Source organism: Hylobates moloch, unplaced genomic scaffold, assembly GCF_009828535.3.
Source record: "Hylobates moloch isolate HMO894 unplaced genomic scaffold, HMol_V3 SCAFFOLD_6, whole genome shotgun sequence".
Taxonomy (NCBI): domain Eukaryota; kingdom Metazoa; phylum Chordata; class Mammalia; order Primates; family Hylobatidae; genus Hylobates; species Hylobates moloch.
In genome coordinates this window covers 1,199,455-1,223,650 of record NW_026652281.1, presented here as the reverse complement: position 1 = coordinate 1,223,650, position 24,196 = coordinate 1,199,455, and the positions used below count along the sequence as shown (strand labels likewise).

The 24,196-nt window shown below is 61.9% G+C and overlaps 2 protein-coding genes and 1 long non-coding RNA gene across 11 annotated transcripts in view; all 3 read right to left on the bottom strand.

The window, feature by feature from the left end:
- Positions 1–318: 318 nt before the first annotated feature.
- PABPN1L (PABPN1 like, cytoplasmic) lies at positions 319–4,179 on the bottom strand. Of its 3 annotated transcripts, XM_032156196.2 has the most exons (7): positions 3,783–4,179; positions 3,216–3,351; positions 2,972–3,039; positions 2,434–2,540; positions 2,260–2,347; positions 1,706–1,848; positions 319–1,252 (listed from the first exon to the last, which is right to left on the bottom strand). In XM_032156196.2, the coding sequence occupies exons 1-7, from the start codon at positions 4,026–4,028 to the stop codon at positions 1,213–1,215; spliced, it is 828 nt and encodes a 275-aa protein (XP_032012087.1). In that variant the 5' UTR covers positions 4,029–4,179; the 3' UTR covers positions 319–1,212. The 3 variants fall into 3 exon arrangements, with proteins under 3 accessions (XP_032012087.1, XP_032012085.1, XP_058296345.1); XM_032156194.2 differs by lacking the exon at positions 2,260–2,347; XM_058440362.1 differs by lacking the exon at positions 3,216–3,351 and having other exon boundaries at positions 1,065–1,252; positions 2,260–2,540.
- A 489-nt stretch (positions 4,180–4,668) lies between these two features.
- On the bottom strand, positions 4,669–7,394 carry LOC131383738 (uncharacterized). The gene is made up of 3 exons (XR_009213986.1): positions 6,863–7,394; positions 5,692–6,157; positions 4,669–5,512 (listed from the first exon to the last, which is right to left on the bottom strand). It is a non-coding gene; the product is annotated as an uncharacterized LOC131383738 (long non-coding RNA).
- A 3,469-nt stretch (positions 7,395–10,863) lies between these two features.
- The window catches only part of CBFA2T3 (CBFA2/RUNX1 partner transcriptional co-repressor 3), a 66,752-nt gene continuing 53,419 nt past the window's right edge, over positions 10,864–24,196 (bottom strand). For all 7 annotated transcript variants that reach the window (XM_058440358.1, XM_032156186.2, XM_058440359.1 and 4 more), the window contains 7 exons: positions 22,917–23,098; positions 22,002–22,225; positions 19,671–19,756; positions 18,498–18,696; positions 17,920–17,988; positions 16,526–16,716; positions 10,864–14,439 (listed from right to left, as the gene is read on the bottom strand). In XM_058440358.1, the coding sequence (XP_058296341.1) occupies positions 14,140–14,439; positions 16,526–16,716; positions 17,920–17,988; positions 18,498–18,696; positions 19,671–19,756; positions 22,002–22,225; positions 22,917–23,098 (1,251 nt within the window). In that variant the 3' untranslated portion in view covers positions 10,864–14,139. The remainder of the gene's footprint in view (positions 14,440–16,525; positions 16,717–17,919; positions 17,989–18,497; positions 18,697–19,670; positions 19,757–22,001; positions 22,226–22,916; positions 23,099–24,196) is intronic.

The window sequence follows — 24,196 nt, the reverse complement described above, 5'->3', positions numbered from 1 at the left end:
AGGCCAACACTGACCCAAGACCCCAAGATTGGGTGTGGGGCTGGTTTGGGGAAGAGGCCGGTGTAGGTGGGGAAGAAGGAGGGTGGCTCATTCCCGGGAGCAGCATCTGGCCTGGTGCTGGAGGAAGGTGGCTGAGGGGTGGGTGGGCACCAGCCCACTGAATAGGAGCTGGTCTGCACAGGGCTCCAGTAATTAACACACGGCCTGATGAGGCACGAAGGGGAGGCGCTGCTAGTCGTGGAATGCTGGAGTCAGGTGTGTGCACATAAGCAGGGCCTCTGTGGCTGTGCATGCAGCCTTGGGCCTCCGTGGCTGTGCATGCAGCCAGAGAGCCTAACTGGCTGTGCTTTCAGAGGGGACAGTCGTCAAAGTGCCCAGGACAGAGACCTCCACTTCTGCTCCCTGAGCTTCTGACAAGGGCCAGCGTCCCGGGTGTCTGTGTCACTTGGTGGGGGACATGTGGTGCCAGGGCAGGGTTACAAGGTGGGGGGCACCTTGACTGACACATAGGCAGTCGCAGCCTACCAGGATGGCAGTGACATTGACACCGCCTCAGCCTGTGCACACTGCCCACCTGCTGTCCTGAGGGGTCTAGAGCCCTGTCCCCGTCCCACAGCCACGGCCCACCAGCCACCTTCTGTGTCCTGTCCCAGGGGAGACACAAAGGGAACTGCGTGTCCTGTCCCAGGGAAAGACGCAAAGGGAATTGTGTGTCCTGTCCCAGGGGAAGACGCAAAGGGAACTGTGTCCATGGGGGGAATGCACAGGAGTGCTGCTGCCATTTGCTTTTAAAAAGTGCCCAAGTTTAATAATTTATGCTTCACCATTAAGAGACATGTTTCTATTTTTTCTTAAAATGACTTAGTTGAAGAGCCGAGCATGCCAACCCCAAGCTGGCCTGGCACTGCCTGGGACTCTGCCCCTCCCTTCCCTCACCATCCAGAGCCCCCTAGATCCCCGTGGCGCCCATGCCAGGCCCACCACAGGGCCGTGGCTGTGACTCGTGGCTGTGGCCATGGGTCTGGGCCACCATACAAGGCCCTACTGGGCCACCCCCCGGCCAAGAGGGGGCCAGCGGCTGCTCTGGACACCCCTCTCCTCTGGCCTCATCCCCGCCCCCCTCCCTGCCCCAGCCCCAGGATGGAGCACAAGTGGTTTACTCCTGACCCAGCCCCCAGCCCCCAGCCCCTCTCACAAAATCGGGCCTTCCCTTTAATACGGTGAAAACCATGGTGAGAATTTTCCACGGGCCCTGCATGGAAAGAGAACACGTGGTGAATGGCCTTCCAGAGGGGAAGGGGTGGTGGCCCAGGGCCCTGGGGGACAGCAGGATAGGGACGCAGGGAGGTCACCTGGCTGCTCAGGCAATGCCCCAGGGGCCTTTCTGGTGACTCCCAGCTGCTCTCTTGGGAGAGTCCCACGAAAGGGAAAGGCAGCGCCAGGAAAGCCCCTTGGGGCAGCTGCAGCCCACCCTGGGGCCTTTGTGGGAACAAGAAGGGGTCACCTCTCCCAGCAGAGAGGCTACAAAAAGCACCCACCTCCCCAGCTGACGCAACAGCCCCAGCCCTCACCCAGGCCCCGCCAGGTTCATTCCTGCAGCCCCATGAGGAACGAGCTCAGGGACCCCCTCCCACCCCTGATCCCCAGGCCACGATGCCCCCCCATGGCCCTCGCCCCCAGGCTGCCCCCATAGGCACCCACTCACCGATTCTGCCCTCGTGGTCTGAGCCGGGGCCGGCCCTGGAGGCCGCTGTGGGGGAAGAGTGCCCCCCTGGAGCCTGGGTGTCCGCGAAGGCCCCCGCGGTCTGTGGAGCTGATCCCAGGGAAGTTGGTTCTTTTCGGCAGTACCTGGGGCAAAGGCCTGTTTCGAGTCCTCCTCAAGGGGCAGCCGAGACCCAGCCCGCAGCCCCTGCAGCCCCCACCACCCTGGAGCGTGGGGTCCTGCCCGGCTCAGGATGCCATTCGGGCCTACAGGGTCCCCTGCCTTTGCCTACCATAGCTGTCATTATGATACCCCGTCACGGCCAGCACCCCCACAGAGGGGGCTCCCCCCAAGAGGGGACACTTCCCCACCACGCCACTGCAGACCAAACCCAGCTTCAGGTCTGAGGGTCCCGCCACATCCTGTCCAGGCCCAGCCAAGCACCGTGCCTGAGACGTGCTGGGCAGAGAGGAGCCAGCTGGGGCTGCTGTGTGTCCCAGGGCCAGTGGGCCAGCCCCTCTCACTCATGTTCCTGGACCTGGGGAGCACCGGCGCACCTTGATGAGCCGGCCCCGGAAGAGGCTCTGGTCCAGCTCCACGGCGGCCTGCACGGAGCCCTTGGTGGCAAACTCTATGTAGGCATAACTGAGGGGAGGGGCAGGGAAGGGAGGGGAGGGGTGAGGCCGGGCCCTGTCCGCATGGCCAGTGCCCCCACCAGGCCCCACACTGACCCCTTGGGGTGTCCAGAGAACTTGTCGCACAGGATGGTGACTCGGTGGACCTCCCCACAGCGGCTGAAGTGGGCCTCCAGCTCCTCGGCGGAGCCCCCGTAGTCCACCTGCACCCAGGCCCAGACCCGCACGTGAGGGAGATGCCTGCCCGGACTCGGGCTTTCTTGTTAGAGGTGGGGAAAGAAACCCCAAGGCTGGGCCCCGTGGCGGGGATGGCCCCAGGCCTGCACCCCACACCCCTACTGGGGAGGGAGGGAAGAAAATAAAGGGTATCTCGTATGGAGCGCTTCCTTCTGGAGGGTTGGAGCCTTTTAAAAAGCTTCTCAAAAGTGGAGATTTCAATTGCAAGCCTCAATTCCAGCTCATGTTGTAAAAGTGGAATATGTGCCCAGGCCAGTGTTTCTTCCAGGGGACGGGGCTGCCCCCAGTGTCAGACCCCCTTCCCAGCAAGGCTGCCTGGCCCATGGCTGGACGCCGGACCCCCTGGAAGAGATGGGGCCCCACTCACTGCCTGCCCCCCACCCCGCCCGCCACTCACGTTGCCCACGTAGACGGATCTGTGGTCAGCCTCCACCTTCTCCTCCGGGGTCCCAGGGACGGGGCAGCCTGCGGAGAACACAGCTCAGGCCCGCAGGGCCTTGGTTCCTTCCTCACTCCTCTCACGGGGAAGGTCGCCCAGGCTCATAGGGGAGGTGACACCTTGGAGCCTGCCAGGCCCAACCCTCATGGAAACTGTGGGACCCTCGCTCAGTGGGGGGGCTGCCTGTGCCCCTGGTTCCTACCTATGGTCTCAGGGCTCAGCAGCTGCCCGGCTGCAGTGCCCTCCTCTTCCTCGGCCTGGTGCTGCACTCCCGGAGGCCGCGGTGGCCCCTTGGCCTGCTCCGTGGCACACAACTTCATCCTGATGGCCTCCAGCTCCTGCCGACACATGGCCCTGAGCGGGGCAGGCAGCCTGCAGGCTCTGCTCGAGGAAGGTGGGTGTGTGGCCTGCCAGCTCCAGCACCGGGTGACAGCCCCAAGGGGCAGCCCTTCTCTGGACAGGGACATTCCTTCCTGGGGCGGCTGGCTGGGGTGATGAACTCGCCCCTGCAGAGAAGCCTCCAAAACTGCACCTCAAGGGCCCTTCCCCAGGCCAGAAAGGCCACCTTGACCCTGCAGTCTGTGTGGCCGGGGGCGGGGGGGTCTACTTGCCACCTTCGTCCAGGCAGGTGGGCAATGGCCCTCTCCCCTCCTAAGTCAGCCGTAGCCGTCCATCACCCAGACCCCGTGTCTCCACCAGCCCCCGTGTCTCCACCAGCCCCTGTGCCCCAGGTCCCCTGAGATCCCCAGGGCCTGCACACAGCTGTTACCTGGTCAGGCACTGGGCACTCAGCCAGGTTCTCCTGCTCCAGCAGAGACAGCAGAAAGCCTGCATCCCCATCCTGGTCTTCCTCTGCCTCGTCTTCCTCCTGCTTCTCTTCTCCACCCTCTGGCCCTACAATCTCCTTGGTCTCGTTCCTGGCCCCCCAGCCCTGGGCCTCAGGGTCTGAGGAGACCGTCTGGAGCCAGGCCTGAGTGGGGGGTGGGAAGAGAGAGCGGTTCGGGAAGGGCCACATGGTGGAAGGGCAGGAGGAAGCTGGGCCAGGCGAGGCCTCCCCTCCACTCCCCTCGCGTCCGCACCTGCCTGGGCTCTCCCGGAGTTTTAAGCCCTCCCCTGAGGCCAGCTGCTCCCACTAGAGCATCTGCAAAGGCCGAGTGGGGCTGAGCTTCCAGCCTTGGCTCCTGGCCCCGCCCCTTCCTTGTCCCTCGGACAGGTAACTCCGGGACACTCCCTGGAGGAAGGAGAGGCTGAGTTGAGTGGGGGTCACTGGTCTCTTCTGCTTCTGCCCGGCCACGCTGTGGCTCGCTGGAGACTTGGTCCGTCACAGGGTTTACATCTCAGCAGCATCCACACGGCACGAACACCACACGGCATGAACACCCAATCCAAGTGGGAACACGGGAGTGGTTTCTTCTAGTACCAGGATCCAAGCAGGCTGGGGAGGTGGCTTCCAACCAGGGGAGGCAGGAGCTGAGCTGGTCCCGGGGGAGGGAAGGGCCTGGGCAGGGACCGAGGGCAGGTGCATGGGATGGGAGGGCTGAGGCAGGTCGGGGCGGGGTCCTGGGCCCAGAGGAGGGGCAGCAACAGCTGTCTCTGCATCCTGACCCCTATGGAGTCCCCAGGGACCCTTGCCTCTCTAACCCTCATTCGGGGCCTTTTTTTTTTTTAGGCAGGAGTCTTGCTTTGTTGCCAAGGCTGGAGTGCAGTGGTGTGATCTCAGCTCACTGCAACCTCTGCCTCCCAGGTTCAGGTGATTCTCCTGCCTCAGCCTCCTGTGTAGCTGGGATTACAGGCACCTGCCACCACGCCCAGCTAATTTTGTTTGTATTTTTAGTAGAGACAGGGTTTCATCACGTTGCCCAGGCTGGTCTCAAACTCCTGACCTCAGGTGATCTGCCCGACTCGGCCTCCCAAAGGGCTGGGATTACAGGCGTGAGACACTGCACGTGGCCTGGGTCATCTTTTAGATGGTGCCACTTCCATGAGGCCAGAATTATTCTGCTGTGGGGTGGGGGCTCCGTGGGGAGTGACGGCGTGAGTTACTGTGGGGTGGGGGCTCCGTGGGGAGTGATGGCGTGAGTTACTGTGGGGTGGGGGCTCCGTGGGGAGTGACGGCGTGAGTTACTGTGGGGTGGCGGCTCTGGGGAGTGACGGCGTGAGTTACTGTGGTGGAATTCCTTGGGCATCCAGTGGTGTCTGCACCTGGCTTCACCCATGCAGGGTTGCAGGAGAACGTGACCCGGTCCGCCCTCGCGCCTGCCTCTGCACCTGCCACCGCGGCTGCTGGAGTCTGCTCTGGCCTCTGTCTCCAGTGCTGCTGTCTCCCACCCACTCTGTGAAGGACTTGGGGCCAGGGAGTCATGCATGGCTCTTACCCCTGCCATTGGTGGTGGGGGACGGGGCCCCCTGCACAGCTGCCACCCCCAGGCCGAGGCCATCTTCTCTGTGACTGCACCCCAGTGTTCAGTCAGTGGGGCTGGGATTCCTGGGAATTTGGGACTGGGGGAGGAGAGAGAGACACGGCGTGGCCTAGGCTGGAGCCATAATGCTACACCATGTACCACCCACTCAGGGTGGCCCCTCCTCCACCTTGGGCTGGGGGCTCAGGGGGAGCAGGTAGTGACATGGAGGCTGCCACAGCCTGGGGACCCAGGCTCCTGCACCCACTCTGTTCTCACCTATGTAAAAGCCAGAAGGTGTCTGAGATGGGTCTCAATCAATTTAGAGGTTTCTCTTGCCAAGGTTAAGGGTGCATTCAGGAAAAAGGAACACGAAGCCACAGGCAACATCTGTGCTCTGCTTTTTCCAAAGAGGAGTTAGAGGCCGGGCGTGGTGGTTCACGCCTGTAATCCCAGCACTTTGGGAGGCTGAGGCGGGCAGATCACTTGAGGTCAGGAGTTCAAAACCAGCCTGGCCAACATGGTGAAACCCCGTCTCTACTAAAAATACAAAAACAATTAGCCGGGCATGGTGGTGGGCGCCTGTAATCCCAGCTACTCGGGAGGCTGAGGCGGGAGAATTGCTTGAACCCGGGAGGCAGAGGTTGCAGTGAGCCAAGATCACACCACTACACTCCAGCCTGGGCGACGGAGTGAGACTGTCTCAAAAAAACAAAAACAAAAAAACCCAAAGAGGGTTTGGAGGCTTTTATATTTAAAGGGAAAGAGCGGGCAGGAGGGGAACACGGGAAGGAAAGAAAAGGGAGGGCGGATAAAAGGCAAGCGGTACCGTTCCTTTGAATCTCTCATTGGCAGTCACCAAATGCACATTTTGAAATATGGAAGGTGGGGGTAGAGGAGTGAATTACGTAGCCCCACGCTCAGCAACCCTGCGTTTCCACAGAGGGTAGAACTGCCACAGGGAATAGGAAGCTGGCAGATTCGCATTCGCCTCCGGTGAGTGGAGGGTGATGTTAGCTCTGCCCTTTTTCCCGTACCTGGGAAGATAAGCTACTAGATCACACTGTCTGGGTGGGATCCAGCAGAACTGTTTCAGAGCCAAGATCTTGGGACCCACAAGGAATTTCCCTGCAAGCGCATTGAGGGGGCACAGGCTCCTTCATCTTCGTGCTGTCCAGTTAGGAAGAAAGTGGGAGGCAGGTGTGTGTGACTCAGCTCCCAGCTTGACTTGTCCCTTTGGCTCAGTGAGTTTTAGGTCCTGAAATTTTGTTTTCTTTTCACACCTCCAGGAGGCTGACTGAAGAGCATGCTGTCACCCCATCTGTTCACCACCCAGACGATTTTCTGGGGCAGCTCATGATGTCAGGGAGGAGTGGGCCTTGTCTGGAACCCGGCTACGGCCCTGGACGCCCCTTCCCCTCTCCCTGGCTCCGCACAGCCACGCACTTACGTGTTCGTGGTCCCTGGACACCTCCCCCTGCGCACGGTGCCACTGTCTCCGGGAAGCCCGCCAGGCTGCTCCTCCTCCCTCAAGAGCCGCTGTCCTCACGCCTTTCTTGCTGTCCGTCCAGTGTTGATGACTTGGCCAGCTCTCCCCTTATAAACCAAAGCTCCTAAGGGGCAGCGCCCACGTCTGCACTGAGGACAGGCACGCTGGCCAGGGTTGGCCAGACGAGGGTGGAGTGCGGCCTCAGCCTGGGCCCCTCCTGCTGGGATGGAGCCCCCTGCCCCGTGCGTCTGTGCTCGTGCGTCAGAGGGTCTGCCAGCACCCGTGCCTCCACCTCCCTGTCAGAGGCAGGACTGCAGCCAGTTCCGTCCAAGACCAGAGCCTGCTGGACTTGGCCCAGGCCCCGACGCATGCCACTCTGAGCTCGGGCCCTGGCCATGGAAAACCTTGTCGTCCTCACCCTGTCTGAGATTGCTGACACACCAGGCCTGGCCAGGGATCCTGCCAGCTGCGACACTGGCCTTCCCAGTGCCGCTCTTCAAATACACCCTGTCCCAGAGCCGGGCACCTCAGGTTCTGTCTGTCCACCCCATTTCCCTTCTTTTTCTCTTTCTTTTTTTTTTTTTTTTTTTTTGAGATGAATCTCATTCTGTTGCTCAGACTCGGCTCACTGCCACCTCCACCTCCCGAGTTCAAGCGATTCTCCTGCCTCAGCCTCCCAAGTAGCTGGGATTACAGGCACCCGCCACCATGTCCAGCTAATTTTTTGTATTTTTAGAAGAGACGGGGTTTCACCATGTTGGCCAGGCTGGTCTTGAACTCCTGACCTCAGGCGATCCGCCTGCCTCAGCCTCCTAAAGTGCTGGGATTACAGGCGTGAGCCACCTCGCCCGGTCTCCCCTCAGTTTTGTCTGTGTCCCCTGAGGTACTGTGTCCCCCATCGGGGTTGGAGTTGTGATGGCCCCAGCCTCAGCACTGTCTGAGGGGGTGCTGCTCAAGCAGGGGCTCCAGTCTTGGAATCCTCAGGACCATCTCCCGGGTGTAAAGTCGGGACCCCCCCGAACGTCCCCTTTGCAGGCTCAGCTGTTGCCAGCCCTGCAGGGGCCCTTGTGGCTGCGGCTGCTGCTCCTCCCCGCCTGTGTGCTCCCGCCCTGCCTCTTCCCCGTCGCCCCAGCCGCACGTCACACACTGGCTTGTTTGTCCCTGCATCGTGCGTGGTGCATAGGGAGGCCCGTCCCTGCCGGGCACGGAGAAGCCGCAGCACGTAATCAGTGAATTCACGGGTGAGACGAGGCGCGGCCGAAGCCTCCTGGGACCCAAGGAAAGGAACAGCCAGGCGAGAGCGAACGTTCGCTTTATTACACGGACACGGCGCTAACCCGACCATTGCATCTCACAGAGTCTACAGGCCAAACCCACAGTACATCAGACGGAGCGGCGGGGGCCACCTCGCAGCCCTGCACAGCCTGCAGATCCGGGGCATGGGCTTCTCACAACTACAGGAAAACAACCCAACTCCTTTGGGTGACTCAAAAAAAGAGAAGGAGGAAGGAGAGAGTAAGTCCCCTCCCCACCAGGCTCCACGTGGCTGTGCCACAGCCTGGTCCTCACCGGCCCGACCCCCTTGGCCCTGGCAGATGGGGTTGGGGAGCTGACAGCTGGCCTGGCCGGGCTCTCCACCCCAGCCAGGTGGGGACAAGGGAGGCCTGTTGTCGTCATTCACATATTTCAAAAGCAGGCTTCACTCTGAGTACTGACGCTGAGTTCCCGTTCCTCGGGGTCTTTGGGAAGCTACTCCGGGGCTTGGCTGGATTGAAACATAAAGAACAGAAAGTGTCCAAAATGGAGTTTCCTAGAACTTTGGGAAAACAGAGCAGGGGTTGTCAGCAGCGCCCTGGCCTTATCTCTGAAGTGTGCACGGGAGGTGGCGGGCCTCTGGGAGGCCAGCGCCATGGACTCCCCCCTCTCCTCACTGTCTTCCTCTCTGGCCAGCACGCTCATCATCCAGGGCTGTGGCCCCAGCCCCATTTTAGAGAGTGCCCCCTCAGTGTGGGAGCTTGCAGTGCAGTGCGGGAGGAAATAGGCCCCTGGGGCTCAGGGATGCAGGGCAGGGAGACTGCAGAGGACCCTGGGGGGCTCCCACCACTCCTGGCGGAATTTATCCAGGCAGGTCTGTTCCCAGAAGCCCCCAGTCTCAGGCCGTAAGGACTCAACTCTGAGGCAACTGGGATCCCAGGAAAGGGGATGGGGGCCTGGCACCTGTGAGTACACCCCCCAGGAGTGGGGCTCCAAGAGTGCGGGGGTCTCGGGGAGGCTGCATGGGGTTACCCTCCTCTCCTGGGGACACCCCCTCCAGGCACTGACCCCTGGAAACGAGGAGGAGGAGAGGGCGGCCCCGCAGCGTCGCGGCCCTGCCGGGGAATGTGCTCACCCTGGCGCCCTGGTCAGGGACCCCGGGCAGGTGTGCGGGCCGCCACCCAGTGTGTGCTCCTGGCCCCCGGCCACCCACCTCGAGCTCCAGGTGGCCCCAACTGGCCAGAGCTGTTGCGAGGTGTTGGTCCCACCTGCTCACAGCACCTGCAGCAGAATTTTATCTGCCCCTGGAGGTGTCTGGAGCAGTCCTGGACTGGGCTGGGTACGGGAGAGGTTGCCGCTCACCAGCAGGTTCCCTTAGGGCAACCGCTGAGGTCATGGCAGGAGCAGCCCTTGTCACTGGCACACGACGGGGGGCAGCTGGTGCCACTCTGGGGTCCGTGGGTGGAGAGGGTGGGGTGGGACGGAGGGACGGCTGTGTGGGTGGCCAGAGGACACACAGAGGACACGCATGTGGGGCGCGTGGGGGTGGAGGGGTGGGGGGGGAAGGGCGGGGGCTGGGGGTGGGGAAAAGTGATCTCTGGGATACTGGACAGATAGGTCAGAAGAAAAAGTGATGAGAGAGAAGAACCAGTCACTGGGGCCCGGGTGGCGCCAGCACGAGGACGGAGGGGCTGGCATGCACATGTCTGGGATGGATGGGGGTCGATGGTGGAGTCAGCCTTTGGTGTCAGCTTGAGGATCTATTTGGAAAAACTGGCAAATAGGAGCCCTTTAGGCCCGTCTTGATCCCTGTTACTGTGTCGTTTGGGTGAACCCCCGCCCCTGCCGCTGGCTCTCCCGCTGGCCCCCCCATCACTGAACCTCTCGGGCCTCTGCGGCCTGTCCCCACCTGGCTGGGCCTCGTGGGTCCTTCTGGGAGGCTGGCCCCTCCAGTCCTGCAGCCTCACCCCTGGTCAGGTTCTGGGGCGGCCCTGGCAGGCAGAGGGGCTTGGGGGTATCCATCTGGTCCCTCCCAACACCCACTCCTTGAGCGCCATGGGAGACGCTGGTCTCTGCCTCGTTCAGGTCAGAGGGCTGGCCTGGAAGGAGCCCTCCGGGTGCACAGCCATAGCACAGAGCCAGGCTCTGTTGGGGACTGGGAGGCCCTCTCAGGGGAAGGCTTCCTGGGTCCGAGGCTGGCCAGGACCAGGAGCAGTGAGAGGAGGGGTGGGAAAGGCTGAGGGGCGTGCATGATGAGCCTCTTTCCAAAGAGTTCCCGTTGGTTCTGCTAACCCATCAGGCCATCCCTCCAGCCGCGCCTTGGGGCTGGGAGCCCCTCACCTCACGGCCGTCCTGTCCTGGCTGTGGTCTCAGGATGGGAGATGCAGCTGCCGTTTGGTTTGGGGTTTGAGGAAAAGGCTCTGAAGAGTGTTTGGCTTGCCATGGTCCTGTCTTGACGGTGGCTGGCGGGAGGACACCTTGGCAGGCTGCACCTCTGGCCAGTGATCTGTGAACTTGTGGAGGTGGCAGCCAGGAAGGGGTAGAGACAGGGTGACTCTCTCCAGTCCAGGCGTGGCCTCTGCCCAGACCCTCTGTCCAGACCCCCCTCTGCCTGGCGGAAGAGAGGCAGATGCCTGCAGGTGCAGACTGCAGGTCGGAACCATGGGCATGGGTGTTCATGGCGACCAGGGGGACCACCCCTAACACAAGAATGCCGCCTGTCCCTGTCCCCTCCCCAGAGCCATGGGTTCCACCTGGTTTCCTGAGGTCTTTGGCCACCAGGGCCTGGGCATATGAGCTACAGAAAGACGGGCCTCTGAAGCATCGGAGGGGGCCCCAGAGCCCCTCTGGGTGGGAGCTGCCTTGCTTCATGTGACCCGGCCAACACCCGCCCAGGGTTCCCTGACACAGTGCCCCCAGGACATCTCCCTCTTCTGTCTCCAGGCCTCAGTTTCCCCAGCTGTCCTGATTTCGTGTGGCCCTTGGCCGCAGGGCTCCGTCTGCCTGGTCTCTGGCCAGGTCCTCATGCCAGGTTTTGCATTCGTGCATGGTGGGGGGCTACGCAGGGCAGATGGCATTCGTCTTTGGCTCCAGGGCTGACCCCTTCCCAAGATCTGAGGTGGGAGGGCCTGTCTCACCCTCAGCCTTGTGGTCTGGCCCCTGGAGGCTGCTGGCCAGATCGACGCGGCCAGCTGGTGCGCATGCCACTGTCCCTGGTACACATGTGTGTCCCCAAAGAAGGATCCAGGGAGGGGAGGGAAAAAGAGGAGGCTTTTGCCCACAAAGTAAACTAGTGCCTCCTCCACGCTCCCCACCACAGTCCTGACCCCAGGGACCTGAGTAACGAGGGAAGCTGCCCATGGGTCCATTTGCCCTGGGGCTCGGCGCTCTACAGAGACCACCGGTTCACCCGCACAGCCTTGGAGGGCCTGACTCAATTTCCCCCACAGTACCATGCCCATTTCCTGTCCCCTAGAGCCTTTGATCACCACAGCCAACTGCCCTGCCCACCTGGAAGGGCACTGGAGTGTGGGTGGGGACAAGATGGAGGCCCAGTGGGGGAGAGAGATGAAAAGAGTCCCAGGACGCCTACCTCCGAGGGAGGCGGGTCCCCTTCGTGGGCACGGGCGTGTCCGCTGCTGCCGCCACGTGGGTTCGGAGCTGGAGAACCGCAGCCCCGGAAGGAGGAGAGGCGGGCTTCTGCCACTTCACCGAGAGCCCCAATCCCAGACCGGTCCTTGCTTCTCTGAAACCCACAAAAGCAAACCTTGGGGAGCTTGCTGGACCTGTCACTGAGGAGTGGAGGTGGCGCCAGGGCCAGGGCACTGTCTGGAGGACAGACTCCATCTTGACTTTCAGAACGAGGTTTCTGTTGTCAGACTTGGTCCAGACGGTACCTGGCTGGTGGTGACCCGACAGGATCCATCCTTACGATGCTCAAAGAATGAATTTTTACCACCGTGAAAGAACCACCAGCAGGCAAACCGCTCCTCCCCTCAGGGCCACTGTTCGGATTTCTTTGAAAATCTGTTTCCTACACTTTGCAAACTCCCGCGGTTTCTCTTTTTTTTATTTGGCAAACATCTCTTCTTTATTACCATCATGAATATTATTTGGACCTCTGCAAAGACTATATACATTCACATTAACGTACACTCTCAGCTTCGGGCCTCTGGCGGGCCGTTCGCGGCCGGTTCAGTAGCTGGGTCACTCCTGTATTGCACTGAGTTCCTGGAACTCCTGATAGCCACGCGCAGATGCCAGACCGTGGGCTGTGCCTGCTGTCTGTCCTTGCACTCAGTGCAAGCGTGCATTTCTTTATCCCTTTATTTCCTTCTTGAAATCGCTGAGGGAGTTGAGAGGAGTGGAGGGAGTGGGGGGGCTGGAGGGTGGGAGGGAGCACGTCTGATAGAAAACATCACCGAGACACACCCCAGGGCCAGAGGCGAACGCATCCGAGGGGTGGCTGGGCAGGAGCACCAGGGCTATGTACACGGTCAGGGTCTTCCCCGGGGAGGAGGCAGAAGGCTGCTTTTGTTTGTAGTTTTTTTGTTTTGTTTTTCTGCAAAAGTTTGGAAAAAAGGGGAGTAGCTGCAGCGGGGCGATGGGGCGGAGAGAGGTTGGAGTTGGGGCAATGGGGCCGAGAGAGGTCGGAGGGCACGGAGAGGAGAGAGGTAGAGGAGGACGGGCTGGCTGAGAAGCAGTGTTTCAGGGAGCCCTGCTGGCTCCGCATGCTCGAAAGCAGTCGAGAATCAACCCAAAAGATTGTCACAGTTTTGTTTCGGAATTATGCTCTCTCTGGGAAGAAAACTTTAGCACTTTTTTTCCACAAGTGGAAAAAGGAAATATGAAAAGTCACAGGGGGCGTGAGGACAGACGGCGTGTCCTTTCCGACACGCACGGAGACGCAGGCCGGAGCAATGGCACACAGACCGCGCACACGCGGCGGACGCACCAACGCCTACGCGGAAGGGAACGAAAGTCGCTTCTCACTGGGCACAAACCCTCTGCACCCCAATATCCCGACACCCACAAACAAAACCAAACAGAAGGGAAAAAGACCCACATCCAAACAAACCCAAGAGCAAGTAAAACAGTGAAAAAAATACTTTGGCAGTGACAAATAAATTTTGGATTTTGATTTCTTGTGTTTGCTTTTTTGGACTTCCTTTCGAGCAGAGGTCTGTCCGGTATCCTTGGCTGGCTAGCTAGCAAGGTAGTTCACAAGTATGCTTCCTTTGCTTTTTTTAAAAAAACTTTTTGGATTTTTACTTAAAGCCAAAGAGTTTAACATTACAGGAAAAAAAAAATGAAACCAAAAATGCTTCGAGTCAGAAATCGAAATCTTTCCTCCCGTCTTCGCTGATCAGCCTCACGCCCCTGGGGGAGGGGCACAGCTGGGTTCAGATCTCTGGCTATAAAATTGCAGTTTTCTTTCTCCCTTTTTAATCAGGAGGGGGAGAACCCCCCAGTTTTCTTTGTCCATTTCTGAGTAGCTCTTTTGCCAACAAACAAAACCCCCCAAAATTCTTTGCTGAAAATATAAGCCACCAATTCAATTTTTTCATGGAAGACAAAGTGTGTGATAGTCATAGAGAGAGGATAGAGAAGACAGAGGAGGAGAGACAGAGAGAGAGGAAAAGAAAGAGAGAGGTGGGCAGAGCCACCGCGCCCGCGGCATCCGCTCTGCTGTCTAAAGCTCAGTCGAGGCTTCTGAGGATGCTTGAAGAGAGGTTGTCAGGAGGTCTCCGCGCGGAGTCATTAGGTAGCTGAGGCAGGTGCATCGAATGCGGTTTCGTTGGTTCTGTGTCTTCTTTTGGAGAGGGGCAGTAGCAGCAGTGACTCTAATTGGTCGGCTCCCCCAGGTCAGGCGGGGCGCAGTGTCTGGTAGGCCGGGCATCAGAGGCCAGGCACAGCGTCCAGTGGGTCTGGAGCTGGGTGGGGTTGGCACGGTGCTGTGTCCAGCAGGCCGGGGGCCGGTGGGGTCAGCGGGGCACGGTGTCCAGTGGGCCGGGTGGGCTGGGGGAGCCGGGGTGAGAAGGCCCCGCAGAGCCGGCTTCGCTGGGGCTGGCAGCACCCACAGGCAGGGAAGGGCCCAGGCTGCGGGCAGCTTCGGGCGGTCCAGGCACCGGGTCGGCCACCACGGCCGCAGGGCCCTGCAGGCTCTGGCCACACACGTGGTGGTGCTTCTCCCAGTCTCGATGCTGGCAGAAGGACCCGCAGTAGCGCGCGGCGTTGCAGCCGCTGCACGTCTCACTGGCTTTCCGCCCGCAGTTCCAGCAGCTCTGGGTGGGGGCAGAGGGTCCAGTCAGGGCTGGGTCTGGCCACCCGAATCCCCAACACACGCCTCAACCAAGCCACTCAGACCCAGCCACGTCATCACCAGGTGAGAAGAGAGAAACTCCAAGGCCCCACAGCCCTCAGGCCATTCCCCAGATACAGCCACTCACTGGGCCATTTTGGGGGATGGCGTCCCGCTACTGTGTCTCACGCTCCAGCCCACCCAGATAGGTTTGCGCTGTGCTAACTGGACGACGACCCCTGCCTCCTCTCCAGGAAGCCCTCCTGAGCTCACCAGGCTCCAAAACCGCAAAACCAAAGGGCGTGGCCCTGGCAGAATTGAGGCTGCTGAGATCTCACCATCTGCCTCTGCTGCACCCTCCTTCTGACCCCCCGCCTCTGCTGCATCCACCCCGACCCCCGTCCCCCTCCCACCTCTGCCCCATCCCTGCCTCTGCTGCATCCACCCCCACCCCTGTCCCCCTCCCCACCTCTGCCCCACTCCCCGCCTCTGCTGCCCCCCCCGCCCCCACCCGTCCCCCTCCCCACCTCTGCCCCACTCCCCGCCTCTGATGCCCCCCCCCGCCCCCACCCTGTGGTGGGCTCTGCTCCCTTCCTGTAGGGTGAGGTGTGCCCTAGGCATCCCTGTGGGCAGAGGGGTTGGGGGATGCCACAGAAAGCCTGAGCATATTTCTTCTTGGGGCCTGGCTGGATCTCTCACAGACGGTTGGGTTGTAGGGTAGGAAGCCCAAACCTGCCCCAGGGGAGAAGTCCAGGTCCCTATTTGGCCTCCAAAGCCTCTGGTACCACCTCCCACCCCACCTCGCCCTCACTGCCACAGCAGCAGCAGCCTCCCTAAGGACCGGGCACTGCCAGGTACAGTCCCTGCTCCAGGCCCTGGCCCCTGCTGGTCCCTCCGCTGGGCCTGCTCCCCCGATGCCTGCGTGGCCAGCTTAATTCCTCCCGGCATCTGCTCAGGTGTCACCTGCCCTGAGGCGTCCACAGCCCCACTCCCCACACACTTCCACCTCCCGAAACTGCACGCCTCACTTCTGCGTTGGGTGTTTCTTTCTCAGTGCCAGCTCTGTAAGAGTTTTGCCTGTGGTGTTCTAGCTTCTCCCCAGCTGAGAGCATGTATGGAAAGGGCCGGTGCAGAGACCCCTGGATCGATGGGGCTCCATCTCCTCCCACCCCGGGGCTGGCCCAGGCACAGATGCACACAGGGGCTTCAGACAGAGATGTGCTCTGTCTCAAGGGACAGTCCTGGGGCTCCCCTGGAAAGTGTCTCTCCCTCTCCCCTCTTCGTGGACAAAGCAGAAAAGGCTCACAGAGAGTCCTCTGCCCCTGCCTGCCTCCCAGGTGCACAGGCACAAGCGCCGTAATTCTCAGGCCTGCCGTGTGCACCGGGAGGGAGCCGGGTGCCTTGGATGCCACCTGGGGCCCTCACAGTTCTCCTGGATCCTCCTGCTCTCACAGGCTAGAGAACAGGGGTTTCAGGCCAGGCACAGTGGCTCACTTCTGTCATCCCAGCACTTTGGGAGGCTGAGGCAGGGGGATCACCTGAGGTCAGGAGTTTGAGACCAGCCTGGCCTACATGGCAAAACCCCATCTCTACTAAAAATGCACAAATTAGCCAGGTGTGGTGGTGGGCACCTGTAATCCCAGCTACTCGGGAGGCTGAGGCAGGAGAACTGCTTGAACCCAGGAGGCGGAGGCTGTAATGAGCCAAGACCATGCCACGGCACTTCAGCCTGGGCAACAAGAGTGAAACTCCATCTCAGCATCAGCCAACCTGGGCTCGAGTCCTGGCCCCACCAGTTCCCAAGGCCGTGACTTCAGACAAGCTGCCAACCCTCTCGAGCCCTCAGTTTCTGGAACTACAGAACAGGGACACCCACAGGACGCCTCACCAAACCATGTGGGATCTCTGTGCTGAGAAGCACAGTGTGGGCAGGGACGGCGTGCCTGCTGCAAGACGCCCACGACAACTGTGCTGATGCCATGTGCAGGCTCAGAATTCTCACGGGGGTGGCGTCGGACTGCACGGGAGCCGAGGCAGGGGATGGGTGTCAGCGTGGCCGGGTGGCCTACCTCGCTGGAGTCCTCCTGCTGGTTGACGACCGTCAGGGCGTCCTCGGAGGCCTGCCGCTTCGCCTCGGCCAGGGCCCGCTCCATCTTGGCACGCTCCGTGGTGATGAGCTCATGCGCTTTGCGTTCCGCGTCCGACACGGCTTTTTGCAGCTCCGACATCGCCTGCCGCTTCACCTCATTCACGGCCTCTTCTGCAAAGGACATGGGCAGGGCTGGAGGTCACATGGGCCATCCCAGATGGGCCTCTGGACTTCCTACGCGTGGCCACAACCTGGGGACAAGGGCTGTGTGCAGCTGAACACACGTAGCATCTGTGCACACACAGACACACGCTGATGGCCCTCATGCCTGTGCAGACAAGTGCATGCAAATAAACACAAGCATCCCAGGCACGTGTGTACAAAGCTGGGTCATGTGGCGAGCACACGGGGAGCTTTTCAAAGCTTGCACTCCACTGCAGCGGCTCCCCAGGCACTGCACCCCTGCAGGGCAACGGCGAGGCCCACCCCAGGGCCTGGTCAGCCAGGGGCGCACCCGGAACCTGCATTCCTAACGCGAGCTGGCGGAGCTGCTGCTGCTGCTGCACCTGAAGCACTCGGACAACTCCGCGGTTCCACCTTCGCCTCTGGCCCCACCCAGACGCAGCCCAGGAAGCCCCCTCGTCCAGGGCTCTGTGCTGTCACCCCAGACCCTGCTGTTATCCTCACCGCACTTGCCATCCTTTAACCTGGCTGGCCTCAGAAGACCACGCTCCCCGACCCACACACAGATCCTGATCTGTGCTAAGATGGGGTAGGCTCAGAGCAGCTCCAGGGAGTGCTGCCCGCCCAGCAGTTTCAACTCCACCAGGCCTCCACCTGGAGGCCAGGTTTCAACTCCACCACTGAAAGAGACCCTGAGGCCAGCCGGACACCCCGGTACCGCTGCCCAACCCTAACCCCTCTCGCTGCCCACAGATCCGGCTCTGTCCCAGCCCCTCCCCCAAGGCTGGTTCCCACAGCATGAGCAAATGTCCCCACAGCCTTGCCCAGCGCCCAGCTCCATGTCTGCCCATGTTCTGACCCCATTCTGCCCAGACTCTGGCACCGCGTGCCTGACGCGCCCAGGCTCCGAGTGTGTGCGCTTCTGCCTGCCCTCCTGGGTGTGCAGGTCCAGGACCTTCTTTATTCTGCTGGGCGGCCACCGGTCCGTTTTCTGGTAGGCACAGGTAGCAGCTGTCCTGCCCTGAGTGTGAATCTACTCTGACCCCTCCGTGAACCACACAGCGGAATGCATAAAGCCCTGTAGCCTAAGCCCCCAGAGGGAGGCAGAGCTCCTCAAAGCTGAGCTGGTGAGAGGTACATCCGGGGCCCTGGCCTCCCGCAGCTCTGCTTGCCAGGACCGCCCCCACTCACCAGCCTTCCTCCAGATGTCCTCGGGCATGTAGCCGGTGAGGGTCCTTGGCGGGAACTCCCGGGACACGTCTGAAACAGGGGCCGGCGTCACACAGGATGGGCCACACGGCTGCCCCTCCCATGCTGGGGCCCTCCCCACCCTGGCTGTGCCAAGTGCAGGGCGTGAGTGTGTGCGTCCCTGGGGGAGGGCCCAGGTGCCCTTAGACAAGGTCTAGCTCAGTCGCCAGGCACCCAGGGCAGTGCCCGGGCACGGGGGGGGGGCACTGGAGCTGTGGACTTTGGACTCGCCTGGGAGCCGTGTGTGTCCTGGGCCCCTCCTGGTTTCAGTATTCATCACTGAGGCGGAGGAGCAGAGACCCTCAGGACCTCCCAGCTCTGAGCCTCTGGCCCAGCAGACGCCCCTGAGCTCCAGGCTTCCCGGCAGACCAGGCAGTGTTTTCGTACAAAGAGAAAAAGGTGCCTCTTTCTCAAGTGCAACTTTTGCCTGGTGTTTCATTGCACTGCCTGCCTGAGAGCTCCCAGGTGTCCGCCCCACCAGAGCACCGTGTCTGCTCCCTGCCCCCACAACCCCCACACACCAAGCTGAGACCCTTCAGGACCCGCGGAGCTGCTGCGAGGCCGGGCCGTGGTGGGACCGGGGCCCTTCTTGGTGTCCTCTGCATCGCTGTAGCGCCGCACCCAGTGGTTGAGCTCCTCGCGGTCGGCCTCCTGGCACCGGCGCAGCACCGTGAGCGAGCGCCGCGTCTTCTCCACCATGTCCATGATGCAGTTCAGGAGCTGGGGGCGGGCGGGGCAGCCTTCAGCACCTCGGAGGGCCCAGCACGCACCAGACACTCCCCAAGCCCACTCGGCCAGAGCCCTGAGCAGGCTGGGTGCCCGAGTCCACCACCCATGAGGATAAGGGGGTGAGGGAGGGCGCACCTCCACTGCTTAGAAAGATGGGTCCCTAGGCTGGGTCTGCTGAGCGCCTGGGGGTACCAGACTCACAAGGACACATGCTTAGACGCACGCAGGGGTTTGGGATTCTCCTTTTTAACCCGCTCAGCGGGGCTCTGCCTCAGGGACCTGGCTCTCTGCCTGGGTTCCCCTTTCCAAAAAGGACGAGGGCGAGGGGTGAGGCTGACAGCAGTGCTGGGAGGGGTGCTGGCCCCACGCCCCGCGATGCCTGGGCTGCGCCGACAGCTGGGAGGAGGGGTGCTCAGGCGAACGACCCAACAGCTGGGCAGGGATGGGGCAGGTCACCCAGGCGGGCACTGAGCTCAGGGGCGCCCACATAGCCCTCCTGTCTCTAGCAGCCCCAGGCCCCATGGGGCAGAGCCATGGCCATGTTTATGCATGGGCGTACAGGTGAGGCTGTGTGTGGGTGTGGCTGTGTGTGGTATGGGCATGGCTGTGGTGTGGTGTGATTGATGTTTTGTAAGGTGTGGTGTCGTGGGTGTGGTGTGATGGGTGGGTGTGTGTGGGTGTGGCTGTGTGCATGAGTGTGGCTGTGGGTGGGTGTGGCTGTGTGTGTGGGGCTGTGTGGCTGTGTGGGTGTGGCTGGCTGTGTGCATGGGTGTGGCTGTGTGGGTGTGACTGTGTGCATGGGCGTGGCTGTGTGTGTGCATGTGGTTGTGTGCATGTGTGGCTGTGTATGGGTGGGGTTATGTGCATGGGTGTGGCTGTGTGCGTGTGTGTGGCTGTACACATGGGCGTGGCTGTGTGCATGGGTGTGGCTGTGTGCACGGGCGTGGCTGTGTGTGGACACTCACGTTGTTGAGGTGCTTCCACTCTTCTGCCCACTCACGCTCTGTGAGCTTGTGGTCGATCACTTCTTCCGGCCGGGACCCGGGCACCACTGTGGATGGGGGAGGTGCACGCTTAGGTCCCGCCCACAGCCAGGCTCCGCCCTATTCTCCCAGACCCCGCCCTCTGCTCCCAGGCCCCACCCATGGGCTGTGCCCACTGGGGACAACGGATTAAGTGAAGGGCTGGTTGACTTGGTGAACGTGGAGGATGCCTGGGTTACTGAGCTGCCTGGGGCTCTGGGCCGACTGCTCTTCCCCTGCAACCCGGCGCCTCCAAGGGAGGGTCCAGTCTCAGTCCCATTCTGCAGCTGAGGAAACTGAGGCTGGTTAAGATGAAGTGTTTGCCCGGGGTCACCAGGCAGGGAGTGGTGGAGGTGGGGTGTGGACCGAGGCTGGAGCTGGAGCACTGTCCTCAGCCACTGCCCAGGAAAGCCTTGTTAGACTAAGCATGAATTGAGGATGCCTCAGTGCTGAGTCACAGCACGACCGGGACCTGCCTTAGTCTGTGAACCAACGGGTAACCTCGCTGGGAGGAGCTGGTCTCAGTCATTCACGGCAGCCCTCTGTGGTCACCCGCAGGTGTCCGCGACTTAGATGAGGCCACGCCAAACAACACCCAACCACGTGGCCTCGGCACCCGCCTCCTGTCTCTGCCTGTGAACACCGCCAGCCATGCTGAGACCAGGGCTCTCGGAACACACTGGCTCTGAGGCCTGTCCTATTCGGGGGTTGTTCTTTGCTCAGTTAAACTCTGTTCAATGCAGCGTGTCTAAGGTTTTCCCCTTTTGACAGGCTCCAGGACTGAAGCCGCAGAGGCCACTCCCACAGGTCACGAGAAACTAAGACGTGAGTGACGCCCGGCAGTGGCTGACTCTTCCGCAGTGGCTGTGCCCACGGGAGACATGAGTGACGCCTGGCAGTGGCTGACTCTTTTGTGGCAGCTGTGCCCACGGGAGATGTGAGTGATGCCCGGCAGTGGCCGACTCTTCCGCGGTGGCTGCACCCACAGGAGACGTAAGTGACGCCCGGCAGTGGCTGACTCTTTCGTGGCAGCTGCGCCCACGACTTCTGGAGACATCAGAGGCTTCCAGGCCCCACTGTTTTCTGCATTTGGCCACGGCCCTCGCTGCCGGGGCTGAGGTCTCCCTCTTTGGGCCTTTTCAGTCCCTAAAGATCTCCTAGCCCCGAACCTGAAATGGCTCCCCCAAATTGCAGAGGAAGTGGGGAGGTGGCAGCCACAGCTCAGTCATCACCCTGCTCTGCCGCCTGTGAAGCTGCAGCTGGCACCAACACCCCAACCAAAATAGTGGCTGAGACGTGCCCGACAGCTGGCGTTTATTTCTGTATCAGCAGAAGCTGGTGGGAGTCAGCACCTGCCCGACCCGGCTGCAGCATGCCAGACGCCGTCACCTGCTGCCTAGGCCCTGGAACCCTCCGCAAGGTGGGGGCCGGGAGATGGCCTTGTGTAGGTCAAGGCCTCTGCTGACCCTGCCGCTAGGCCCCCACCGTGCCCTGGGCCTCTGTCTCAGCATGGCAGACTGGAGGCCTCCCTGCAGCCTGTCCTGGGGGGCTCCTGGGGTGGGGCTGGGCCTAACCATCTCTGGGTCCTCAGCACGGAGGCCGTCAAAAGGTCAGGCAGGCTGGGCTGTGAGACTGTGGGTGCATTATGTGTGCTCCCAGGCCTCAGTCTCCTCATCTGTGGTATGGGGGTGCTGACGCCACTCCGCTGACGGGCTCAGGAATGAGTGAAGGGTAAAATGCACGGAGACTTTGTTCCCACCTCTCTGTTATCCATACCAGCCACGCCTCACGCCGAGACTCCGTGCCCACCTCCTGCTGTAGATACCAGCCAGGCCTCACGGCAGCCCTTGCTGAGCTCTGCATTAACTCCCCCGGGCCTTGGACTCTGAGAGTTGGGACTCTCGTCTGACCCAAGTGACAGAGAAGGAAACTGAGATGCAGACAGCCACGTGACCCGCCTGCAGGTGCACTGTGGGAATCGCCAAGCCCAGATGAGAACTGCGTGGGCAGTTCCAGGCCCGAGGCCGCCCACACCAGGGGGAGAGGTGGGTTCAGGGCCCAGGACAGGCCCCTCTGCAGCCGCCGCTCTGCTCCGGGGGGGGAATGGGGCCCCCTTGGCCCTGAACGGTGCCAGGCAGGGGGAAGGGGTCTCCTGACCGCAGGTGCACATAGCTGCCCGTGGTGCCCTGTGCCCACAGGCTCAGGTGTACACATGTAGGTGCATGTGTGCTCCTGTCACACACGTCCACGCTCCCGCCCTACCGTGCTGCTCACCAAGCGGCCGATGGCGCTCCCGCAGCTCCCGGGGGTCTGGGTGGCGGTAGGCGTCCCGGAAGTGGTGGGCCATGGCTATGCCCTCCAGGCGGTAGTGCGGCGGCGGCGTGGGCTGAGGTGGCCCATTGCTGGGGCTGTAGCGCTGGGCAGGGTTCAGGGTGCACGGCCGTTTGCCGAGGTGCTCGGGGTGCAGCGGGTCGCGGTCTGACCCGTTCTCTTTGGTCCTAGCCCCAAGAGCAGGTGGGGCGGGGGCAGTGGATATAGGATGAGCCAGGGACAGAGGTGCAGGTGGGGTGAGAGGCAGACAGGCGTGGGCAGAGAGAAAGAGGACACGTAAGGGCGAGACAGAGACACGGAGCAAAACACCAGCCCGGGGGAACCCAGCCCGGCGCCCCCACTCTCCACCCCTCTGCCGGGGCCCATGCCAGCCTCCACCCCCACTCCAGCTGCCCGGGATCCTGGGGCCTGGTGGTCAAAGAGCCGGACTCGCTGCTCTGGGAATGAGGAGAGGGATACACCGACCTCCCGTAACTGGAGACCACCCAGCCCTTGGGCAGCAACAGCACAAGAGCGTCTGGGGCAGCACAGTGGGCCCGGCCCAGGCACCTGGGGACCCTGGACCCCGGACACTCAGAGTCCACGCCCGGCACACAGGGGAGAGCCGTCCTCCCACCAGCCTCCTCCCTGTCCTCCTAGGCTCCCCGGAGCATCTGAGTCTGCAGCCCACTGGGGTGTCTGCTTGTGCAGCCTCCAAGCCTGCTGGCCCTAGAACGCTTCGCTACGCTCCCTCAGCACGAGAGGGCTGGCCGGGCTGGCTGCCACCCCAGAGGAGGTTCCCTCTCTTACCCAGAGGGGAGCAGGGTGAGCCGCGTGTCCACGGCGCCCCCAGCCCAGATGCCCGGAGCCCACAGGTACCTGTCGGGCGTCCTCCTCTTGCCGTTCTCGTTGACTTCCAGCAGCAGCTCTGAGGAGTCGATGGGGGAGGAGGCGCTGGCGTCCAGCAGGAGCTGCTCATGCTGGGCCAGGTACTGGGCGGGCGTCTGCTTGGCCAGGCGTGCACAGTGCAGGAGCTCCCGCTGTAGCAAGGGCAGGTTTGCCTGTGGGGTGGGGAAGGAGGGCCTGGGTGGTGTGCAGGGGTGCACAGCCCTGCTCAGGTCCGCGCAGAGGGGGCCTGGGCTGGGTGGCCGAAAGCTCAACTTGACTTCGGGCCTCAAAGGTCAAGGTGCTTGACCTCTCTGGGCCTCAAGTTCCTTCCTAGCAGTGCCGTGGGAGGGTGCCGTGGGAGGGTGGGCACAGAGGCTCGCAGGAGTGCCTCACCCGGGCCACACAGCAAGGTCCCGGACTCCCAGGCTGGGGCTTTTCCACTGCACCCAGCTCCCTCCCATGGCGCCGTCTGGAGAAGGCGAGGAGGGGACGAAGGGGCAGCAGATCTTGGTTGGTCTTCCCGCCTGCACTCGCCCCGCCCAGCAGGCACCACATGACCCAACACAGCTGGGAAATGCAAGCTCAGAGACGGGGAGGTGGCCCTGGGCCTGCAGGCGGCTCACACGAGGGAGCTGGGAGTGAAACCCGGCTGGGATTGCCTGCAGTATGTCTGCTCCAGCCCTGATGGGAAACCCCTCAGGTTCAGCTTCCCCTTCCCTTCCCGCTGGTTTCCAGCCTTGGCCTCGACGGAGCGTGGACCTAGGACGTGGACACCCATGTTCTGTGGCTGCTCAGTGATCCTCCAACCTCGGTGAGGACAGCCTCAAGACCAGGCTCCACATTTGCGGGTAAGGGCTCCGCAGCATGTGGCCAAAGGGCGGCCCAGTGTACAGGATTTGTATGCAGGCCCTGCCTGTGACGCCTGTGTGTACCCACGGTGCCCGCCGCCTCCTCCTTGGCTCCAGGCTGGCACTGCTGGACCGCAAGCCGGGCTCCTCGGGTGCCTTCCCCAGTCTTCCCAGAGCTGCCGCGGGAGGGCGGACAGGCCGGACCCCGAGCGTGCTGGACCAGGGCCCAGCAGCAGGCCACTTGGGAGAGCCAGCAGTTCTAAGCATTTGTAAATAAATACAATTCCCCAACTTTCTCATGCGTTTCAAAGCTGCCACGCCGCCTTCTCCTGCCAGCGCCTCCCCCTTCCCCATGAGTGCATCCACCAGGCCCTCCAGCAGTGCCGGCTGCGGGCCTGTTTTTCTCTTTGGATAGCTGAACAG